Here is a 19,792-nt window from a genome sequence, read left to right as displayed (position 1 = left end):
AGGGAGGGAGGGAGGGAGGGAGGAAGGGAGGAAGTAAGGCAGATAGGCAGGCTTGGGATGTATCTCAGTATGTAGGCTCTGGGTTCAATTTCCAGTACTGAGGAAAAGAAAACAACTCCTAGATGGAGATGAAAAAACATTACATCAAGTATAGAGCTTTTCCGCACATAGAGCTTATGAGACCCTGACCCAAGCTGGCTATGGCTGAGTCCATAGAATGCCTTACAAAGCCCTGACTCACCTCTACAGCTTATCTCTGTCTCTTCTCCCCCATGGTTTCTCTTCAGTGTTCCCCCAACAGCACAAGCCTTTTGGTTTCAGGAGCTTAGTTTTCACTGTTCCCTGTCTGAAGAGTGCTGCCCATGTCTGACTTCCTTCTAATCTCCAGTGGGATGTCATCATGGACCTCGTCTCTGTCTACCCAGCTCTCCCTAAATTCTTTGCTTGCCTTATTATTCTCTATCTTCTTCTCCCCTTCAAACCTACTGGTTATTTCACTTCTTTGTTGCCCACTCTTGCACCAGTCAGAATGAGAACCCTCTAGAGCAAAGAACTCTCTGCAGCTAGAGGGTTCTTTGTTTCTTTGCTTGAACTCTGGATCAGATCTCCAAGGCCTTGAAAAGGATCTGGCAACCAACTCCCATGGAAAAATGTGCCAAATGGAATAGCCCATGAAGATGGTGACATTTTGCTGGTCTTCTTCATCTGGCTGCCATAGATGGTGTCTACTGGGGCCATCAGAACCATCTTGAGGACATAGCCAGAGCGCAGAGGACAGGTACCACTACCTACATGGTTCATGGGAGAAGAGGGTGAGTCAATCAAAGCCATGCAGATGGTGTGCTCCAACCAGCAGCACTGCTCCCTGTGTCACATGGGAGGAGCTGTTGGCAGAGGGACGAGCCCAGGGGGCAGAGCCCAGTGGAAGCAGCCAAGGCCTGGAAATGTTTCATTCACTTCTGTGCCCTAATGCCAAGGAGGTTGTTTGGCATGGGATCAATGTCCAAGCAATATTTGCTCGATGACATCATGAATAAATGCATAAAGGGTAGATTATGCTTCAGAACACCTTCCAACTATGCTTCTTACCAGCCTAGCGATCCCAGCACAGCTGCATAGGTGACCAGGGGTGGGGAAGAGGAATGCCCCAACAGAGGCAAGCCAGACATCTGGTAACCTCAGGTGACCTCTGGTGACCTTTGTCCAATCCAAATCCTCTTTTTCTTACTCAAAACCTTTACCTTTGGCTTAGCCTGGGGCAGCAGTGAAGACAAGAAGTCACTGCCACTGTGACCAATAATTTGCACTGGTTGAGCACGCCCTATCGGCAGCCATGGGCCAGCCTGCCCAAGGCATGGTGCAGCTTAGCAGTGGGCTTAGGATTTGTACCTCTGGACCCTTCTCTGCAGAGGAACCTGTCTGGGGGCTTTGCCCTTCTCTTCATAGGGTCTCTTCCCCCAAGTCCTCATTCATGCATATTCTGATTTTCTAGTCCCACTGCAAATCTACCCTTATGCATGCAAAACACTGCAAATAGTTCTAGAAAAAAAGAAAGCAGACCTTGCATTTACCTTCCCAATCTGACAACGCATCTCTATCTGTGTTCTAGGTTGCTATATTTCCTGATTTTACCTTTTCATATTGGGAAATAGATACTTCTGTAGCTAATAAGAAAGGTGGGCTACCTCTGCTGCAGTAGTCTCAGTGAGAAAAGCACCCACGGGAGAGAGAGTGTGTGAAGCTATAGGAACAAAGAACACTTGTGGGTTCAAGAGTGACATTCTGACATTAGGGCAGGACTCAAAAACTGTCAGCCCCCATTTGGACTTCACCTCCAGGTTATATACTTTTCTGGTTTCCATAGTAACTACATTACCTCATCTTTAGGAATTTTACAAGAATGTCACACAATTGCCACAAGGTTTACATTTCCCAGACAGTGTTGACCATCTGCCTGTCATGGGGCATTGTGGTTTAATGTTTGCTTTATTCCCCAAGTTTTTTTTTTAACTATTTGTTCCTATTTTATGACCCTAGTTTTCTCTAAGTGGGTTTATAGCTAACTACATGGGAAGGGATGAGAGAGTGAATTTATTGATAGTCTAAATAAACTTAAGTGACCCTGCTTTAAAGTGGAGTCTCTTTCGTCCTGTCACCTCTAGCCTCCCACAGAGGCTGGAATGGTGTGAGACACAAATAACATAAGACTCAGCGGAGAGACAAAACCCATATACATGCACAGAATCAGAACAACATAAACATCATTCATAAGTCGCTGTTCACTGGAAAACAGTGCAACCATACAGGAACAGAAATTTTGACAAAAGGATGGAGTCACCAGATCTGTCCATGGTACCCCATGGACCCTAAGATCATAGCACTTACCATCATGTTCACTATGTTGAGAGGTGCTAGAGGAGCTGAACCTGGGGCTGGCCAAGTCAGTATGGAGAGGAACTGCACAGACATAGACTAGTCATGCTGGTTATGAGTCCTTAATGTGAGGTCATGGGATCTTTATCCAAGGCAGCTTGATTGAGGTTATCAAAGGACTGACCCACATTTTCCTGGTGACTTTGTTGGATGAGGTGCTTAAGAGTCTTTACTAATTCTGGCTCTTGGTCTACTGATACCTAAAAGGAAAACTGGATAGATTATCATTTAGAGGATGAATTCTGCCATGGGTGTGTTGGTCTGTCGACATGACAGGCTGTCTTGGAGACACTGAGAATGTCTGTGTGCCTCACAAAGTCACATTTCCAAGATCATGTGATCATGTATCTTAGTTTCTAGGCTGCTCCCTTTTCCTGGCACTGAGATCGCTGTGCAAAGATTCAGTCACAGTGCCTCCCATGCCTAGATCTACACATTCTATGATATAAAGGGAGTTCTAGAGTCCTAGAACAGGCAGAGGTCTCCAGAACACCCCAAACAGCCTAGTAATGGGAGTCAGGAGACCTGAGCATGTATCCCTGCCTTTCATTGCCAGCAGCTAAAAATAATGCAAATCATTATTTGCTCTTCCAGCTTCAGTGTCCCCATCTATAAAATGGGTAACCCCAGCCCTGAGGACTATGTAGAGCTATTGAGAAGCTGAACTCTGATGCCTGAGAAAGCTTTAGCAAAAGTGCTGGTCATATCCCCAGTAAGCCATGGGACTTGAGAACCAAAAGACCCCTGATGTTCTCTTCCTTTCTCATTTCAGGATCTTTGCCTTTGCTGTCTCCTCTCCTAGAGATATGCTGTTTGCCTCCACATGCCTCACTCATTGTCATCACTGAGATGCCTCTCTGGTGCCTCCTCCCTAGAGATCACCAAGGTACCTGCTTCTGACTCTCTCATGCTACTCTCTAGCCTTTCCCCAGATGTCTTCACTCTTCATACTGCTTACCACAGGCTGAGTTTTTATTAGGCACTTATTTCTTAGTAGCATCCTCCTTAGAACATAAGCCCCTCCAGGGCAATGATCTTAGTTGCTTTGCTGGTGGTCATATCTCATCTCTCTGGAACAAGCTGACACATGCTAACTGAGGAACAAACAATTACACTCATTCTCTGGGACAGAATCCTCTCCTTTCTAACAGGTTTAGAGAGAATACTCTTTCTTTCCTCTCCCTAAGAGAACTGAGAAGGCAACTCTTCCACTTCTGTGCTTGCTCTGGGGAGACAGGCCTAGAACCTCAGTGTGACCCAGAGTATCCACTCAAGGAAATGTACAGACTCTTCTTGCTTCCAATCTATGCTTCTTACCAAGAAGACCACCCTCTGGGAGCAGAATTAAATCTCTTTTGCTAGAGAAGGACACTTTTCAATTTTTTGTTTGTTTGTTTTAAGTAGTACCTGGTTCTAACCAGATGTAATGGTTGATGTAGTGTGCCAACTTGAGGAGTTTAGAAGTTTAACTAAGCAACTCAGAGGATCAGGGTCTTCACTTTATAAACATCTTTAGGGAGATGGTACGAGTGCTATACCTGCCCTAGTGGGGTAGGCTGCTTGCAGTATAAGGGAGGAAAAGAGGCTTGCCTCTCCCCCTTTTTCTCTTATTGCTTTTGCTGTCTTCAGCTGCCTTGCACTGCTGTCCCTGTGCTGTCCCACTCTGCCTTGAAGCCAGCTGATTACAGGCTGAAACCTCCACAGACTGTGAGATAAATAAACCTTTCCTTCCTTGACTTTGGGTGTGTTGGGTATTTTGTCTCAGCATTATGGTTTGTGTCTAGTGGTCCCCTCAAAGCCCAATGAAGTCATGGGACAGCTTCTAGAGTTCGTGATTAATTCTTTATCCAATACTAGGATACAGGTGTGAGGGTTACACTTGCCCTAGAGCAGATAATCTGCATACAAATGCAAGAAGGGGAGAGAGGCTTGCCAGCTGCTGCAGCTGTTGCTCCTCATTTTGCTCTTTGCTGTTTTCCACTGCCAGGAACAGCTGCCCTCTGCCATGTGCCACTCTGCCTTGGAGCCAGGTGAGGATAGACTGAAACCTCCACAAACTGTGAGCTAAATAAACCTTTCCTTCCTTCATTTGGGGTGTCAGATATTTTGTCCCAGCAAAGAGAGAAAAGTAAAATAACTGAGATACTCAGCAATAGGAGAAAAGTAACCAAGACATCAGAGAAAACTGTACAAATACAAATGCATACCTCATTTGAGCTAGAATTGCACTAACCTCAGAAGCCTGCCTCTCCGTCCTATTTCTGGAGTAACTGACACCCGTGCAGTAACCACTGATCCCACAGCTGCAGGGACAAAGCACAGGAGCATCTGTCTTGCTTGGGTGCAGATCCCAAGAGGGAGAAGTCCCCTGTGGCTGTCACAAAAGACAGAGTGACAGCCATTTAGAAGAACCAGCTTGGACAAGCAACCACCCTTGTCTCTGGGTCTGTGATGAAGAGCAAGTTTCCTCTCTAATCAGCATGTCAAAGATGACCTCTAAGTCTCTGGTAGTCTAAGAGTCTTTCATTTCATTATGGCTTTGGTGAGCTTCAAAAAACAAAGAACAAGCTGCTTACCTACCGGAGTATCAGATGTGCTGTAGGGGAGAAGGGGCTGGCCAGGGCCTCTGGCAAAATGCTAGAGTGACACTGTTCCAGTGAGAAGCAAAAGAGAAAGATAAGCATGGAAAATCATGAGAATAGTACATGGTCAATGCCAATATGGTGGCATGAGCTGGAGAGGGATGGTTCACCCCTGAGTCTCCAAACTTATTTCCTCTTTATTGTGCATGGCTCTGACATTACAAAAACAATGTTATCCCAAGTTGCTTTATTTCCTTCGCTGAAGTGGACACAGTCCTTCATGATCACCACTAAAGCGGGCTTTGGCTATCTTGACCCCTGCACATGACCAAGTTTAACCTCTTCAAGCCTCTGAGCAAACATGCAAGAGCAGTCTTCCCTCAACTTGTGGATCCCAACCTTGGAGAGTTCCCACCGAGGGACCACCCTGGGGGCACAGAGCCCGAGTGACCCAACCTTCTCCCCTTTACCCATTCCCCTCTCTCAGGAGCAACTGTTTCCTCAAGAAAGAACCCTCAGAGCTCTTTACAGAAGAAAGTGTGCTAAGATGTAAAAAAAAAAAAAAAAAAAAAAAAAAAGCCCCAGCTAGGAAAAACATAGAGAAATGCCACTGTAAAAGGAGTGTGACTGCAAACAAACCTGCCTGCATGACACGGAGGCAGCTAGGTGCTCGGCGGGCCCAGGGGGAGACCCGCTTGTGTTTCTCTGAGTAACAGGGGACAGCTGACCCCTTGTCCACAGGATGTGTTTTGATAAATCCCTGACATGAGAGGGTGCTTTAGAGGAGAGTAATTGGACATAATTCCCGTCATGACTTAGAGTCAACACACAGCACCCAGAGCTGGCCCTCGCTTGGTACCATCAGCTGCAAATGCTATTTCCACGGCTTTTTATGAAAGACTCCATGGTTTTGAGGAGACGTCACAAACACAAAAAAGGGTATATTTATTGATATGTTTAAAATATAGGTTTTTAACTCGATTCCTTAGCCCTTAAAAACAAAGTAAAGAGACAGACAGATACAATTATGTTCTGACTGGTTTCTTCCAGCCTGCCCAATGGGAGCGTTTGTATATAGTTCTCAGTGGCGCTGAAATCTGCTTAGGAAAGCAACAAGTCCTTTGTTCTGCTGACAACAGTTATTACAATTAATTCATTTTGTGATTGGTACTTGCACTGAGTGACAAGGTGTTATTTTACCTCAGTAAAAGTTAAAGTGGTAATACCTACGTGCACAATAACGTCGCAGGCTTTCCCGTCACTCAGGGAAGAAGAAAGCCTGCCTGCAGGGGCCCGCGTGGCTGCCACCTTCTGCACATTGTGTGCCAGCCCGAGCTGCAAGGAAGGTGCTGGGTTATTTGGGACAGTTTCTGTCTCCAGACCCCTGCCTGCATTGCCTGAAAAGTTTTTCAGAAAGGCCTGAGGTCTTGCAGTGACTTGGAAAGAAGGTGGCTAGGAGACAAGGGGAATGGGCGAGAAACCGGGACGGCAGATCTTGCCACGTGGCTGGACACCATTTGTCCACCCTGGAACTGCACGGGAAGCCTGAGCTTCTCCTGCCTGTGCAGTGGGACTTCTCAGCCACAGTATTAACTGTGGACATTCAGAGTCAGATGATTCTGTGGTGTAGACTGGCCCGGGTCATGTGAGTTGTTTACAGTGACCCTGACCCTTTGGATTTCAGCAGTGCCCCCATCAGTGCTTCCAGATGTTACTGAATGTCCCCTGGGAAAGGAAATCACACACACACACACACACACACACACACACACACACACACCCTCATCACCAATGAGAACCACTTCTCACCACCAGCACCACGGCGAATGCTTCGATACACAGTCTCCTGCAATGTTTTTGGGTTGCAGAAAGAAGACTCAGGAACTCTCTTCTTGCTCTGATCTTGTCGCAGGCTCTCTGAGAGCCTGGATTCACCACATAACCCACAGGTAGAAGAGTAAGGTAGGTCTGGTCCAAGTTTGCCCGCACAAAAGAATACTAGAGGATGATGAACATTTAGAAACACCAGGCAAGTATGGGGCATAGAGAACACTAGGGCTAGTGGACTGCAGAACTCAGCAAAGACAGAGCCCAGGTGCCCATTTCAAATAACATTCTGACAATCAGAGATACCCTAAAGTCTAACTTCCCTCACTAGAAGCTTAAGAAGCTTATCTCTACTTATAACTAGGAACCTCAGTCGTTACACAGTGGTCTTCCAAATATTCTGGTTTGCTGGGGGCTTGAGTGGCTTGGGTTCTGGGGGAGTAATGCCTCCTCTCTGCTCTTGTATGCTTGCAACTTTGTCATATGGCTCCCCACTTTGCTTGCTTAAGTAGCTACCCCAAACGTCACCCAGGAAAGGTGTGGGGTGGAGTGAGGCCATCAGGTTCTGGGTAGATGTCCCCTGGAAACCGCCCACAGAGTGGCTGCTAATTTGAGGTGGACGATGTATTCTCGGATGTGTCTCCCAGGGCATCCTCTTTAAAGTAGCCCTGTTGGCTATCTACAGCTGATATGCAGCAACAAAATCCCAAGTTCTTAGCTGCTTAATTCGAGCCCCAGTAGCTTGAAACTGAGAATCTGTCATCCCTGCTGCCCCGGCAGAAAGGTTGAAAGCTGCCAACTGTTTTCCTGAGGATCAGCTCAGCAGAACTTACCCTGCCCTGGAGGTCCGAACATGCAAACCACTGACAGGGAGCTGTAGAAGTCCTCCCGATTTTTTTTTTATTAGCAGTATTTATCACCTTCTCAAAATCAATTGCATATTTTAAATTAAAACAAATGACTGTTTCTAGACTAATCAATACTTGCATCTTTGCCTTTTAACGAAAAGTTTAATGTAAAGAAATCCTCCTCTTTGCTCCCATCAATTCTGTTTTAATATAATTCAATATTTAATAAATATAATCCTCTTTGTCTGTGTGGAACAACGTCATAAAAAATGCAAAAGACTTCATGGGATCCAAGATCTCGTGAGGTAGAAAACGCTGCTTCTCCCCCACAAACTCTGAGCCTCCCCGCTTTGCTCTCTCCTCCTGCAATATCAGAAGCTGTTTATTCCTATTAAGTCTAAAAAAAGGGTTTATATATTTAATGATTCTAAAACCAAAATGCTACCTACTATCTGCACAATTGCCATTTTATCTCTTTAAACTTCTCTGGCTTGACGTTTTTAAAAGGGCAAAAGCAGAAAACCCTTCTATAATACCTAATTTGTACATCTGCGGTTTCCCTCTGACTAGCTCCGGCACCATATGTTTTTAATTATCATAATAGCCCTAAAGAACCTGTTCGGTGGGAAACACATATGATCCTTTTATTACTGGTTTGTAATTTAAACAGTTTTAACAGAAAAGGTCTGGCTATAGGGGAGTGATGGGCTCAAAGGCCTAAGATCCCAGCCACCAAGCTCTGGAAGCTCAAGTTCCGATCCCACCCACGGAGGGAGACCTCCTTCCTCCTGCCTGACAGAGGTAATTGGTCACATGTGAAGCAGCTCCGAGGGACCTCAAAAGACGTAATCTGGGATCTCCAATGATGCTGGGCTTGGGGCAGAGCCTGACACCATGAGAATAAGGTTGATAAATATTATCCCAATTTGACCTCTGCTGCTGTCACGCCTGGGGGCTGGGCGGGTAGCAGGCTGTGCCCAGGGCCACCCACTTTCCACCACTCCTCACTGGACCCCGGGGAGCAATTGCAAGGTGAGGGGTCAGGTTTCTTTGAGGCCTTGTTGCTCCAAGGGAAGCAGGAGACGTCGGATTTTTTTTTTTTTTCCCTTTTCCCCCTGAGGCTGGGAAATGAATGAATAAATATCGTCCAAAGAATAATTGATTCGCAGACTGTGAAATGGAAAGGATCTTGAGGTTGTCAATGTGTCTTTGTCACTTATAAAAAGGAGAGGACACTGAGAGCCACGTGGCTGGCCCAGGACCACCTGGGTCATGGCCGGCACATCTGGTCTCCCCTGGCGCCCAGGGCTGGGACTGAGACTGGGATTGCAGCACGGAATGCTACCGCTCTCTCTGGAGAGCCAGTTACCAGTCAGCAGGAATGGGCTGTTTTTATTTATTGGTTGCTTGCTTGGTTTATTCTTGACCTAGCTCAAAGGAGTGTTGAGGGTATGGGAAAGCACCAGCAGGGTGAGGTCAGCGCGAGGAGGCCTTCACTGCCCCCATTGGGGTCTCGGCTTTTTTGCCTATTTGCTGAGCAATCTAGGTAAACAAAGAAGCATCTCTGGACATCCATATCCCCACGCCTAAAGGGAGAAGAATGCCATCACACCTGTTTCATGGGACTTTTTATGAAGATAAAAAGAAAGGCCGTCATTTTCACTATCATCTGGAAGGGGCTGGCAAGGGGACTTCACCCCGATGCATAGTAAATACTCATCATTATAACATAGGCTTGGGATGTTGGAAGGGTAAGTCAGAGGGCTGGATCCTGCTGCCAAGCCAATGAGAAGTACTCACTGGGCATGTGGAAATTATGGGGAAATGCCCCTCTTCTCCCAAACTGCAATGCCCAGCTTGGTGGCTTCTGTATTTGACCCAGGTCTCACTATGCAGCTCAGACTCGTAGTGATCCTCCTGTCTCAGCCTCCCGAGAGCCCGGTCTTGGTGGTTGGTGTGGTGGGCCCAGAGCAGGGCCAGCACTGCATGGGGTATGGAATGGAACCTGGGTCCTTGCACTTGCCTAGGCAGGTGCTTAGACTGCTGAGCTATCTCTGCGGCTCCTTGCCTGGCTTCAGAATGGCAAGAGATCTTACTGGTTGTAAGTGATTTCTAGGTAACTTCTCTCCAGCACCCAGGACATGGGAACAGTGGGCCTCAGGAGCAATGGCTGAGTTTTCCTCTGGGTGCCCAAATGCCAGGCCTCAGTCCCCTCGGCTGCCATGTCAATGACTCTTCTCTATTACTGCTTGGGTTTTGGATCCAAACGTGACCCTGCGAGATTGTATTACTTTGATTTCTGTGTTTGTTTATTGGTGACCACATCCTGATATTGAAATGCAGTGTATCAGACCAGTGGGGTAAAATTCATGCTAATTCTGGTTGCTGCTGTCTATTGAGTCTGTGCTTCTCCAGGGGATCTGGCCCATGCAGCTTGGTGGATTCCTCTCCCTGGTTGTGCAAAAAGGTTATCCTCATGCCCTGCGCGTGGATGACTGAACTGAGGCTCAGCTAGAGGCCCTTATAACTCAAGGGTCCTGACCTGAAAAGTTTGGAGACTTTCACATGGAGTAGCAGAATCAAGAGTTGTGAGTAGCCTAATATCTCCTGGCTTCTATTTTCTTTCAACAACTAGATCTGATATCAGATGAAGTGAGTGTGGTGATGCAGATGTGGCCAGGAACCAAGATGGGGCCACCACTGGGCAGCCCACCTGCCTGGAGCTTTGGGGGTGAGGCTGCAGCAGCGCCTGTAACAGGATGAGTCTCCAGATACTCCAGCTGCCCTCTGGATCAGAGGCTCTCTCTGGGTCAGGTGACGGCACAGGCAACCATTCGGCCTACTCTTAGAAGAAAGAGGGAGGCATGAGCCTAGATCTGACTCCCTCAGTCAACCCAGAGGACCCAGAAGAAGCCCTCTGGTAACTTTCAAAAAAGAAAAGGAATGGCAGGTAGGGTGGTTCATGCCTATAATCCTAGCACTGTGGGAGGCTGAGGCAGGAGTGCTGCAAGTTGACCAGCCTAGTCAACTTAGCCAGATTCTGTCCCAAAGTCAAAAAGGGTTAAGGTGTAGCCTAGGGTGAAGGCCCTGGGCTTGATCTCCAGCACCACACAAAACGAAGGAGAGGAGGCCTCACAGCCCCCATCCCAGAGGGGCTTCCCTGTCCCCATGGCAAGAAGAGTGCTCGCTTTGGCAGCACATATACTAAAATTGGAATGATACAGAGAGGATCAGCATGGCCCCTGCACCCATGGCAAGAAGAGGCCCAGACGGCTCTCCCTTATCTGAGCTGTCAGCAATGACCTCTCGAGTCAACACAGAGCAAGTGCATCTTAATTAGACAGCCCTTCCCATCCTAACCTGCCCTTTAAGGAAGGCAGAGCCTCTTAATCAGAGCCTGCTTAGAGGAGCTTCAGGGGCCACGGGCCCAGCAATGACCATCTCCACTGTTCGCCATGCCAACCCAGCTCAGCCCAGGCTGGAAGGAAGGCGCCTCCAAATTTCCAATCCTGGGAATAATAACTCACATTACTTCGATCCCATCTGCACCCAGTGAAGGCAGAGCAGGGAAAAGAGCATGAAACACGAAGTTCCCACAGACAACATCTGTCTTAGTGCAAACAATGGACCATTATCTTGTAAATAATTCTGATTAAGCTGCAGCATTTCCTCCTGAAAGTAGTGCTGGGAAGCAGAGTGGGAGAAGGGCGCAGCTGGAGCTTCGGGCCGCCACCAGGTGCTGTGCTAGGGAACCTCACCTGACCCCACAGCCTCCCCTGCTCCTGGTGGACAGCCAGAGAGTCCATGCTCCACACCTCCACCAGCAGGGAAGAGGTGGGGGCCAGAAGGACACCTGACCCCAGCCCCAGGCAGCCTCCAAAGGAGTCTGGTTTCTCTTTGCCTCCATGGCTTATTCTGTCTGTCTCTGTCTCTGTCTCTGTCTCTGTCTCTGTCTCTCTCTCTCTGTCTCTCTCTCTCTCTCTCTCTCTCTCTCTCTCTCTCTCTCTCTCTCTGGTTGTCTCTCGCTCTCTGTCTCTCTGTCTCTGTCTCTCTGTCTGTCCCTCTCTCTCTCTGTCTCTCTGTCTCGCTCTCTGTCTCTCTCTTTCTCTGGCTCTCTCTGGCTCTCTGTCTTTTTCTGTCTCTCTCTCTCTGACTCTCTCTGACTCTCTCTGTCTCTGTCTCTGTCTCTCTCTGTCTCTCTGTCTCTCTGTCTCTCTGTCTCTCTGTCTCTCTCTCTGTCACTGACTCTCTCTCTCTCTCTCTCTCTCTCTGTCTCTGGCTGTCTCTTGGTCTCTGTCTCTCTGTCTTTCTGTCTGTCCCTCCCTCTCTCTCTCTGTCTTTCTCTGTCTCTGTCTCTCTCTGTCTCTCTGTCTCTGTCTCTGTCTCTGTCTCTGTCTCTCTCTTTCTCTGGCTCTCTCTGGCTCTCTGTCTCTGTCTTTTTCTGTCTCTCTCTGGCTCTCTCTCTCTCTCTCTCTCTCTCTCTCTCTCTCTCTCTGTCTCTTGTCTCTCTCTCTCTCTCTCTGTCTCTCTCTCCCCCCCCCTCCCCTTTTCCTTCCACTATTTCCTCTCCTCTAGGTGCAGGTGCAGTCTCTCTACTTCCTCCTTTTACGATCTTCTTTTCTTTTTCTCTCCCACTTTCACTGTCTCTCCCCAGGTCTCCCCCTTCCTCTTTTCCCTGCCTCTCTTCCTGTTCTCCTCTTTTACTCTTTCTCTCCCATCTACTGCTCTCCCTGGATCTCTGTGTTTGCACTTACTCGGCTCTGGGTTTTCATCCTCTCTCACTCTCTGGTCCCCTTTATCCTGGGTCCCTCTTTCCTTCTCTCTCCCTTGCCCCAACTCAAGCCCCTGGGGCTGGACCACTCCAACACATCGACATGGTATCTAGCTGAGTACTTGAGGCTTTGCAGGCATCAAACTATTCTTGGGCTTGCTCTAGGAATTGTACAAAGGAACAGAGAATCTCTCCTCCTGCCAACAGTGGGTCCAGCATGCTCTGGCCCATCCCTAAGACCTTCCCCTGTTGGTGTCTCAGGCTAATGACATCAGCCTGCCTGCTAAACTCCTGCCGTCACTCACATAGCACTTCCGATTGAAAACCAGGTACTTTGCAAACCACCTCAATTGATATCACAGAAATGCAGCAGTAACCTCTGAAATTCAGGGGTCCAACCTGTGCAAATGAGAGAGGATCCCTCAATTTGCAATGGCATTTATCCCCAAGGCCCTGAGAATTCCCCTGTGGGTGAAAATGAAATTATCTTGAGTGTGAACAGAAAGGACAGATGAACCCAAAGTTTTAATGGAAAGCAAATGTTACTAGTATAAGAATTATATCCCTCTGGTTGGATATCAGAGATAGTTGCTATTCTTTTCCTAACTCTAAGTCCCCTTTTCTATGATTAGAAAACTGGAAGAACAGCTTGATTTGGGCCAACAGGGATGTGTGTAAGTATCCCAGGAAGGAGCTGGCTGGGTCCCTGTGAAGCCCCTCCCCCAGAGACCTCCAGATGTGCTTACTATAGGTGTGAAAGCTTCCAGCTTGGACTTCCAGAGACAGGCCTTCCGGTTGTGAGTGCAGACTGGCAAGAACGAGGGAGTCTATCCTTCCTAATATTCTACCCACAGTCTCCCCCCGCTCGACAGGGTTTTTAACAGGTTCTGGGTTTTCAGGGGAGCTCAGCCTGGGACCAAGAAATCCTAAACTAATTGAAATGAGGCTGAAGTTATTCACATTCATTTTACTTTCTTAAGAATACATCAAGGTCTCACGTGATGGATGAGAACAGCGAGACAATGAGATCAAGAAATCTCTATGTAAGGATATTCAGTTCAAAGCAAAAGCCAAGCACTTGCTGATGTTCCAGGAGACAGCACCTAGTATCCCCAGGGGGTGGGTGGGAGTTTAGTCAAGGGTCATTCTGGTTGGCCAGGGGGATTCTGAGGATGGACGATGGGAAGAGCTGGAAGGTCACAGGTCATGGGCAGGAAGGACGTGATGGTAACTCTTTCTGTACCTGTGCATGCAGAATGTGGGCCCAGAAGTCGGTCCGTTTCTCAGTACCCATGTCCCCTCCCTCTGAGCATCACTAGATATGTGTGTCCTGTGGAAGTGGAACGGGATGCACTGGGTTATCAGGCTGAAGTCTAAAGGTGCGAAGGAATTCTCAACCATGGTGATAAATAGAATCTTCTCAAACTCTGTGGTGACCACAGAGGTTGGCAAAGAATAAAATTTGTCAAGTAATCACCTTTTCCTTGCATTTCCCTGAAGCCAAAAGTCCAGTTTCATTGAGCATTTTGTTTTCTCTCTCTCTCTCTCTCTTTTTTTTTTTTTTCCTTTGGGAAATACTTGGGATTGAACCCCAGGGCCTTTTCGCTAAGATGAATCCCGAGCTCTTTTTTATATGTTTTGTTTTTGTCTTCAGAGAAAGTTTCACTGAATCACTGAATTGCCAAGTCTGGCCTAAAAATTGAGATTCTCTTGCCTCAACCTCTCAGAATGCAGAGATTATGGGTATGGATCACCATATCCCACTTTTTTCCTATCTTGACTGATTTCCAGAATTAATGGAGAAATCCCTCAGTGGTCTTCCTATGGGGTTTTTTTTTTATGCATTTTATGCAGGGTCTCACTAAGTAGTTCTGACTTGCAGTGTTCCTCCTGTTTTTAGCCTCCTCAGTGCTGGGATTATAGGAATGTGCCACCACACCTGGACTTGGTTGCAGTTTAGCAAGCCCAGGGGGCGGACCTAGACAGCATGTGGTGCTGAGGATCAAGCCCCAGTCTCTTCACTTGCCTAAGAAGGTGCTTAGTCTGCTGAGTTATCTCACTGGCCCTCCTATGATTTATTAAACACACCTCCAAGAGTTGTCATGCCTCTGCCTGTAATGGTAAAGGATCTCACTACCCCAAAATCCTGGGTGGCTTGTGCCTTGGACATCAACATGAGGCCCACATCTGGAACACTGCTCGAGTTAAGTGTTTACAAGGATACTAGGACTAGCAGAGTCCTGAAAAGTCCAGGCTAGATGAGGTCATGGGGCCGTAGACTTGGAGACCTACCAGACCCATAAGGTGGCATCCAGGCTGTCCCTCCTTTCACTCATAGAGATTGTCCCCAGAGAGAAGTGAGCTAACCAACTCTGAGCTGGCCTTCCACCTCTTCTTGAAGCCCACCACTAGGCTAGAAGGCTTCATACTTGCCAACACTTAAGCAGTTCCACACAGTTCATGGAAGACATGTGTCTGTTCTCATCCTTGGCTCTGGCAGGTCTGTGACCTTCTACAAGGCAGCCCAATGTTCTAGGTGTTGAGTTCTCTCCACTTGTAGGGTCACTATTGGTGACACAACCCTCCCTTCTGTTCAGCCAGCATGTCAATTGGTGACCTCTTATTTTTCTTTATCCGAGAACTTCTGTGATGAAGAGAAGGATGCTTGACCATGGGGTCAGCTCCAGTGGCCCTCAACTAATGTGGCATGCGGAATTGGTGGTAAACAGCCCAGCTTCTTGGCCTTGGGAGGAGTTCCCCACAGGTCCCCAGAAGGGATAAATCCCCAGTCTCCTGCAGTGGTGGCCTGCTCATGGCCATACCTACATTCCCCTGCCCAGTCTCCTCAGGCATGCTTCTTGGAATTGCCTCCAATGTCAACTATTTGCAACCAGGTCTATAAGGACATGCTTGAGGTGACCTAACCATTTCACAAAGCTAATCTTAGAGGAGAAAAAAATTCATGGCTCTGCTTGACAAAAAAAGAGCTCAGCATAAACTGGACCCTCTAAGTACTCACCACTGAGGTCACTCTGCCTCCCAGCCATGCACCCACCTCCTGTCCTTCCTCATGCCCCAGGTAGCCTGTCCTTGTGGTCAACTCAGCTCTTCCCTTAGGCCCTTAGGACACACAAAACACTGGACACCTAACAGAAAACCCACTTGTCCATCAAATAAAAATAACTTGTTAAATTAATCACAAATTTGCTCTCCCTGCTTGGTTGCCTTTCTCCTTTTATGTGGATAATTGAGAGCATATTATGTTAATTTGATAACAACAGAAGCTCAGAAAAGAAACTTAGCCTTGTGAGCAGTGGGTTGCCATTAAATGGGTGTATCTGGGTGACTCTGCAAAGAACAAGAAAGATCAACTCCTCGTGAAGCCAGCCCATGTCTGCGTGTACACATGGATATTTTTGCTAATGAAATAGCTGGGCAAAGTTCCCCAACTTTCACCTTGAAAATGTGCATTGTTTGTTCAAGAGGCAGAATGTGTTCATGCACTGATTGTATTGCCAACGTGCTGCTATGTATTTAGAATGTAATTTAATCTCTGTAAAGTTTCTTGGAGGAAAGGAGACTCTACGTACACAATAATCATGTCCCAAAGTTTAGATTTTCCCGTCAATGGCTTAAGTTTCATTAAAGCAACTACACTTCCAATTCGTGTAACAAGAAGTAGACTTGAAGACTCTCTTTGCAAAACACTTTGCTGTTCTTTGGCCTCTTGCATATTATGGCATATTATGTCGCAGACATCTTTTAACCCTGATCTGTATATGGGGACCCCAGGTGTCTTTTTCACATTGCAGACCAGTGAGCCATCCATGTTGGGAAGGATCTAAAGTTGTAAGGCCAGGGCAGCTGTAGATGATACTGATGTTGGCCCCAAGTCTGACTCCAGATAAATGAAGCTTGTTAGAACCTCATGCACTTTGGGTGAGAGTTTGGAGGCAAGAGAGACAGATGAATTTGCAGGAAAGATTTTCCACTTCCATGCACAGCTGTGAAATGAAGCTCATTCCAGAGGCCTGAATCTACCCAACTCCTCATAGACAGAACACAGGATGTTCCCAAGACCATTTAACTGATGGGAAGCGAGTCACTGTCCTGAGGTGGGAAGGAGTAGGGTGGGGCACAAGGGGAGTGTAAGGCATGATGATGTGCGTACTCCAAAACGAGAGGTGGGGAGGAGCCTGAGGATGGATTCATAAAAATAGAAGAATAAGAATCCACGAAGGTCTCTTAGAAGCTTGAGAAGTTACCACTGGGGAGCAACAGAGGAAATAGTCCCTGCTTTGGAAATGGAAACACTACCCAGTCCTCCAGTTTATAGACCCTCCCAGGGGAATTGGGCCCTCCTTCTGGAAGGAAGAAAGAACAGCAAAGGCCCAGATACCGGGCCCCAGGGAGCCTTGCTGGCTGTCAGTGCAAGGGGCTGAGTGAGGTGTTCCCTTCCTCAGCTCCTTCCTCCTGCTGTGCACACCCTTATCCCATCTCTAAAGTCTGCCACTGAGGTGGAGGGCCCCTGAGATAGCTGACTCTCCAAGCCAGCAGGGACAAGCATGTAGCAGGAGTTCCAGAGAGTATGCGGAGTGGCTATAACTGATGCAGCGCCAGGGACAGTGTTCTTAACCCCAGCTAGAGGCATCCCAGGAAAAGGCTTAGATGAATTGACCCTCATTTTGCACTCCGCTTCCCTTGGGCTGGTTTCCTAGAGTTAACATCACAAAGAACTCTCCTAGAGTCCTTCCTCAAGTGCAAACTCAGCTTGCACTCTGGCAGAAACTGGACCTGCTCTGATGAAGCCACATGGACATGGGGCCTTGAGGTGGGGGTCTCCTCACTTCACCTCCCTAGGCATTTGAGATCAGTCATTTCCTATGAGAATGTACTGTGTCTGTGCTCAGCTCTACCTGTGTGGAATTTGTTAACAGTCTAGAGCACTGAACTTTAGGAGGACAAGATTCCTTCTTCAGAATCTAGTCTCCATTTGAGGCTTCTATCACATCTTGTGTTTTGAATCTCTCATTTCTCATCTTTTTCCCCAAATAAGAGACAAACTAAGGCTACACTGTGTTCTTTGGGGTCACCAAGGCTTGAAGAGTTTTTATGAGAGACATTGGAGGGTACGTTTCAGTCGGTCAAGGTGACTCATCTTGGTACTAAGGCCACAGTCATTCCAAAGAATGTTTCTGGCCTTCCTTTCATTATTGAACACTTTATTTATTGGGAGTAGGTTATGCTTTGGATCTAGGCTATTTCTCAGAAGACTCAGGTGTTCAGAGCTTGGGCTTTGAGAAGATGTCTAGATCATCAGATTAATCCACCAAGAAGTCCATAGCTGATTGTGCTGCTAGCAGGTGAGGCCTGGTCTGACGGGGTGTGACATCTTCCTTCCTGGCTGGCTCCCCACTTCTCCCTCTGCTTCTTGGCCACCATGACGTGGGCAGCTCTCCTCTGCTAGACCCTCCCATGCTGCCTTTCCTGCTGTGGATCCAGACAGTTGAGGACAGGACTCAGATATTGTGTCTCAGCAGCAAGAAAGTGACTAAAACAGGGTCCAAATGATAGACACAGGGCTTCAGGTTCTGTGCCCCCCACAGGACTAGTTGAGCAGGGAGTACAGACAGACAAAGGATTTGGAAGTTTGCTGAACAAATCCAAACAGGGAGGCATGGAGGCACTGCTAGAATGGCAACATCCCGTTCATGGACAGCAAAATCAGGCAATGCAAACAAAAAGTGATCTTCCTTTTTATACTCTTCCCCATGAGGAGGGTCAGCGGAAGAACAGGGGAAAAGCCTGTTGCAGTCAACACTGGCACAACCACAAAAAACTCAGTAGAAAAAAAAATGTCCCTAAACTCCACTAGTGCTGAAGGGTCTTCCCATAAAAAACTACCCTTCCCAGGATGAAATGAAAGTGTTATGGTTTTCTGCCTGGTAGTTAAGTGTGGGAGGTCTGTTCTACATCCAGTGGATATGGTGGCCTGCAGACCCCTATGCTCAATTCCCCCCTTAGGCCAAGGTCCTCAGCATGGTCGTGAGCTTCAGACACCTACAGGTCACTAATATTAAGAGATGGGATATGTCTGCCGATGCGCCAAACGGAAAAGCCTTTTACATGTTTGCATGGTTATGAATTGTTACTTCCATGTAAACATGGAAAAAATGTACCAGTCATTCCCTGAATGTCCTGTCATGGTGACTTCCGACAGAGAGGAGAATGTCAAGGGGCAAGGGGCGTGTTGTGGAATGAATTAACATAATGACTCAAAACTGCACTAATGTTTCACAGCTTTTTTTTTATTAGCAATACCAAGATAAGTTATTGAAGCATTTTTAGTATTGTTTTACATTCCATTCATAAATGACCTAACTTGTAACTCAGCATACAGCACACTTAAAGATATAGTTTGACACTTATTCAGAAAGCTACAATTATGATAACTTACATGCCTTCATTACCAGGAACACCTTAATATATCTTCTAATTACTTCAACAATACTCTATTCCAAAGCACATGATAACCCAGTACAAGTTTACACATTTTGCTTCAATCATCATTTTTTTTTTTTAAGTTGTGAATGTCAAGGGGCTGCTCGCTGGAATTTTACTGTCATGTGTTCCTGGTTAATACGACAACCTGACACAATATTAAACTAGCAATGTTTCTGCTTAAATACTATGGTGAAAGATAATTACTGCACTTTTCTGTAGTCTTCTAAAAGTGTTACAAAATACAGGACAATCAGACACAAGCAGTAATGCCCACAAGACCAGCGCAAGGCCCACCTCTAAGCCCAGGTGAGCTGGTAGGACAGATCCCCAGCTAGTTTTTCCACAGGTGAAAGGACCTGCCATCAATCCACCAGCATTTGTCACTCACGATTTATGACTCTGAGGGAATTTTCTTTCCTGCACAAGTTCAGAAGCCTGCACAATCCATGACTAATAGTGGAACATATGGGGCAATATTTTTAGTCTCCCTGCTTCTTCGCTATATATACTGTAGGTTGGTGTGCCGTGTGTACACACATACCTATGCCAATCGTAATTATTGATTCAACACACATATGTGTATACATTCTTCTCTTGACTTTACACGATTAAAAGCTGCAGATAACCACCGAGGAGCACGAACAGACAAGGGCAAGTCCAGATAGACCGACTAGGACAGAGGTTGTCACTTACCTGCAAGAAAACGTGCAGATTCATTAAACAATCAAGAAACCACATACGCTAGAGGCATTTGCACACAAGGGCAGGGCCACATCTCCTAATTGTTTAATGAAATAATGACAATAAAGCAATATTTATAAAATTTG

At 46.9% G+C, this 19,792-nt stretch overlaps 1 protein-coding gene and 1 non-coding gene across 2 annotated transcripts in view; one reads left to right on the top strand and one right to left on the bottom strand.

The window, feature by feature from the left end:
- Positions 1 to 10,870: 10,870 nt before the first annotated feature.
- On the top strand, positions 10,871 to 10,976 carry LOC111818228. The gene has a single exon (XR_002822262.1). It is a non-coding gene; the product is annotated as a U6 spliceosomal RNA (small nuclear RNA).
- A 7,772-nt stretch (positions 10,977 to 18,748) lies between these two features.
- Positions 18,749 to 19,792, bottom strand: part of Znf536 (zinc finger protein 536) — a 101,884-nt gene continuing 100,840 nt past the window's right edge. Inside the window, exon 4 of the mRNA XM_004636686.1 lies at positions 18,749 to 19,658. Coding sequence (XP_004636743.1) covers positions 19,651 to 19,658 — 8 coding nt within the window. The 3' untranslated portion in view covers positions 18,749 to 19,650. The remainder of the gene's footprint in view (positions 19,659 to 19,792) is intronic.

This window comes from Octodon degus, unplaced genomic scaffold (genome assembly GCF_000260255.1).
Source record: "Octodon degus isolate 3935 unplaced genomic scaffold, OctDeg1.0 scaffold00083, whole genome shotgun sequence".
In the NCBI taxonomy this organism is placed as follows: domain Eukaryota; kingdom Metazoa; phylum Chordata; class Mammalia; order Rodentia; family Octodontidae; genus Octodon; species Octodon degus.
The sequence above is the reverse complement of the archived record's forward strand: the minus strand, read 5'-3'. Positions and strand labels throughout refer to the sequence as shown.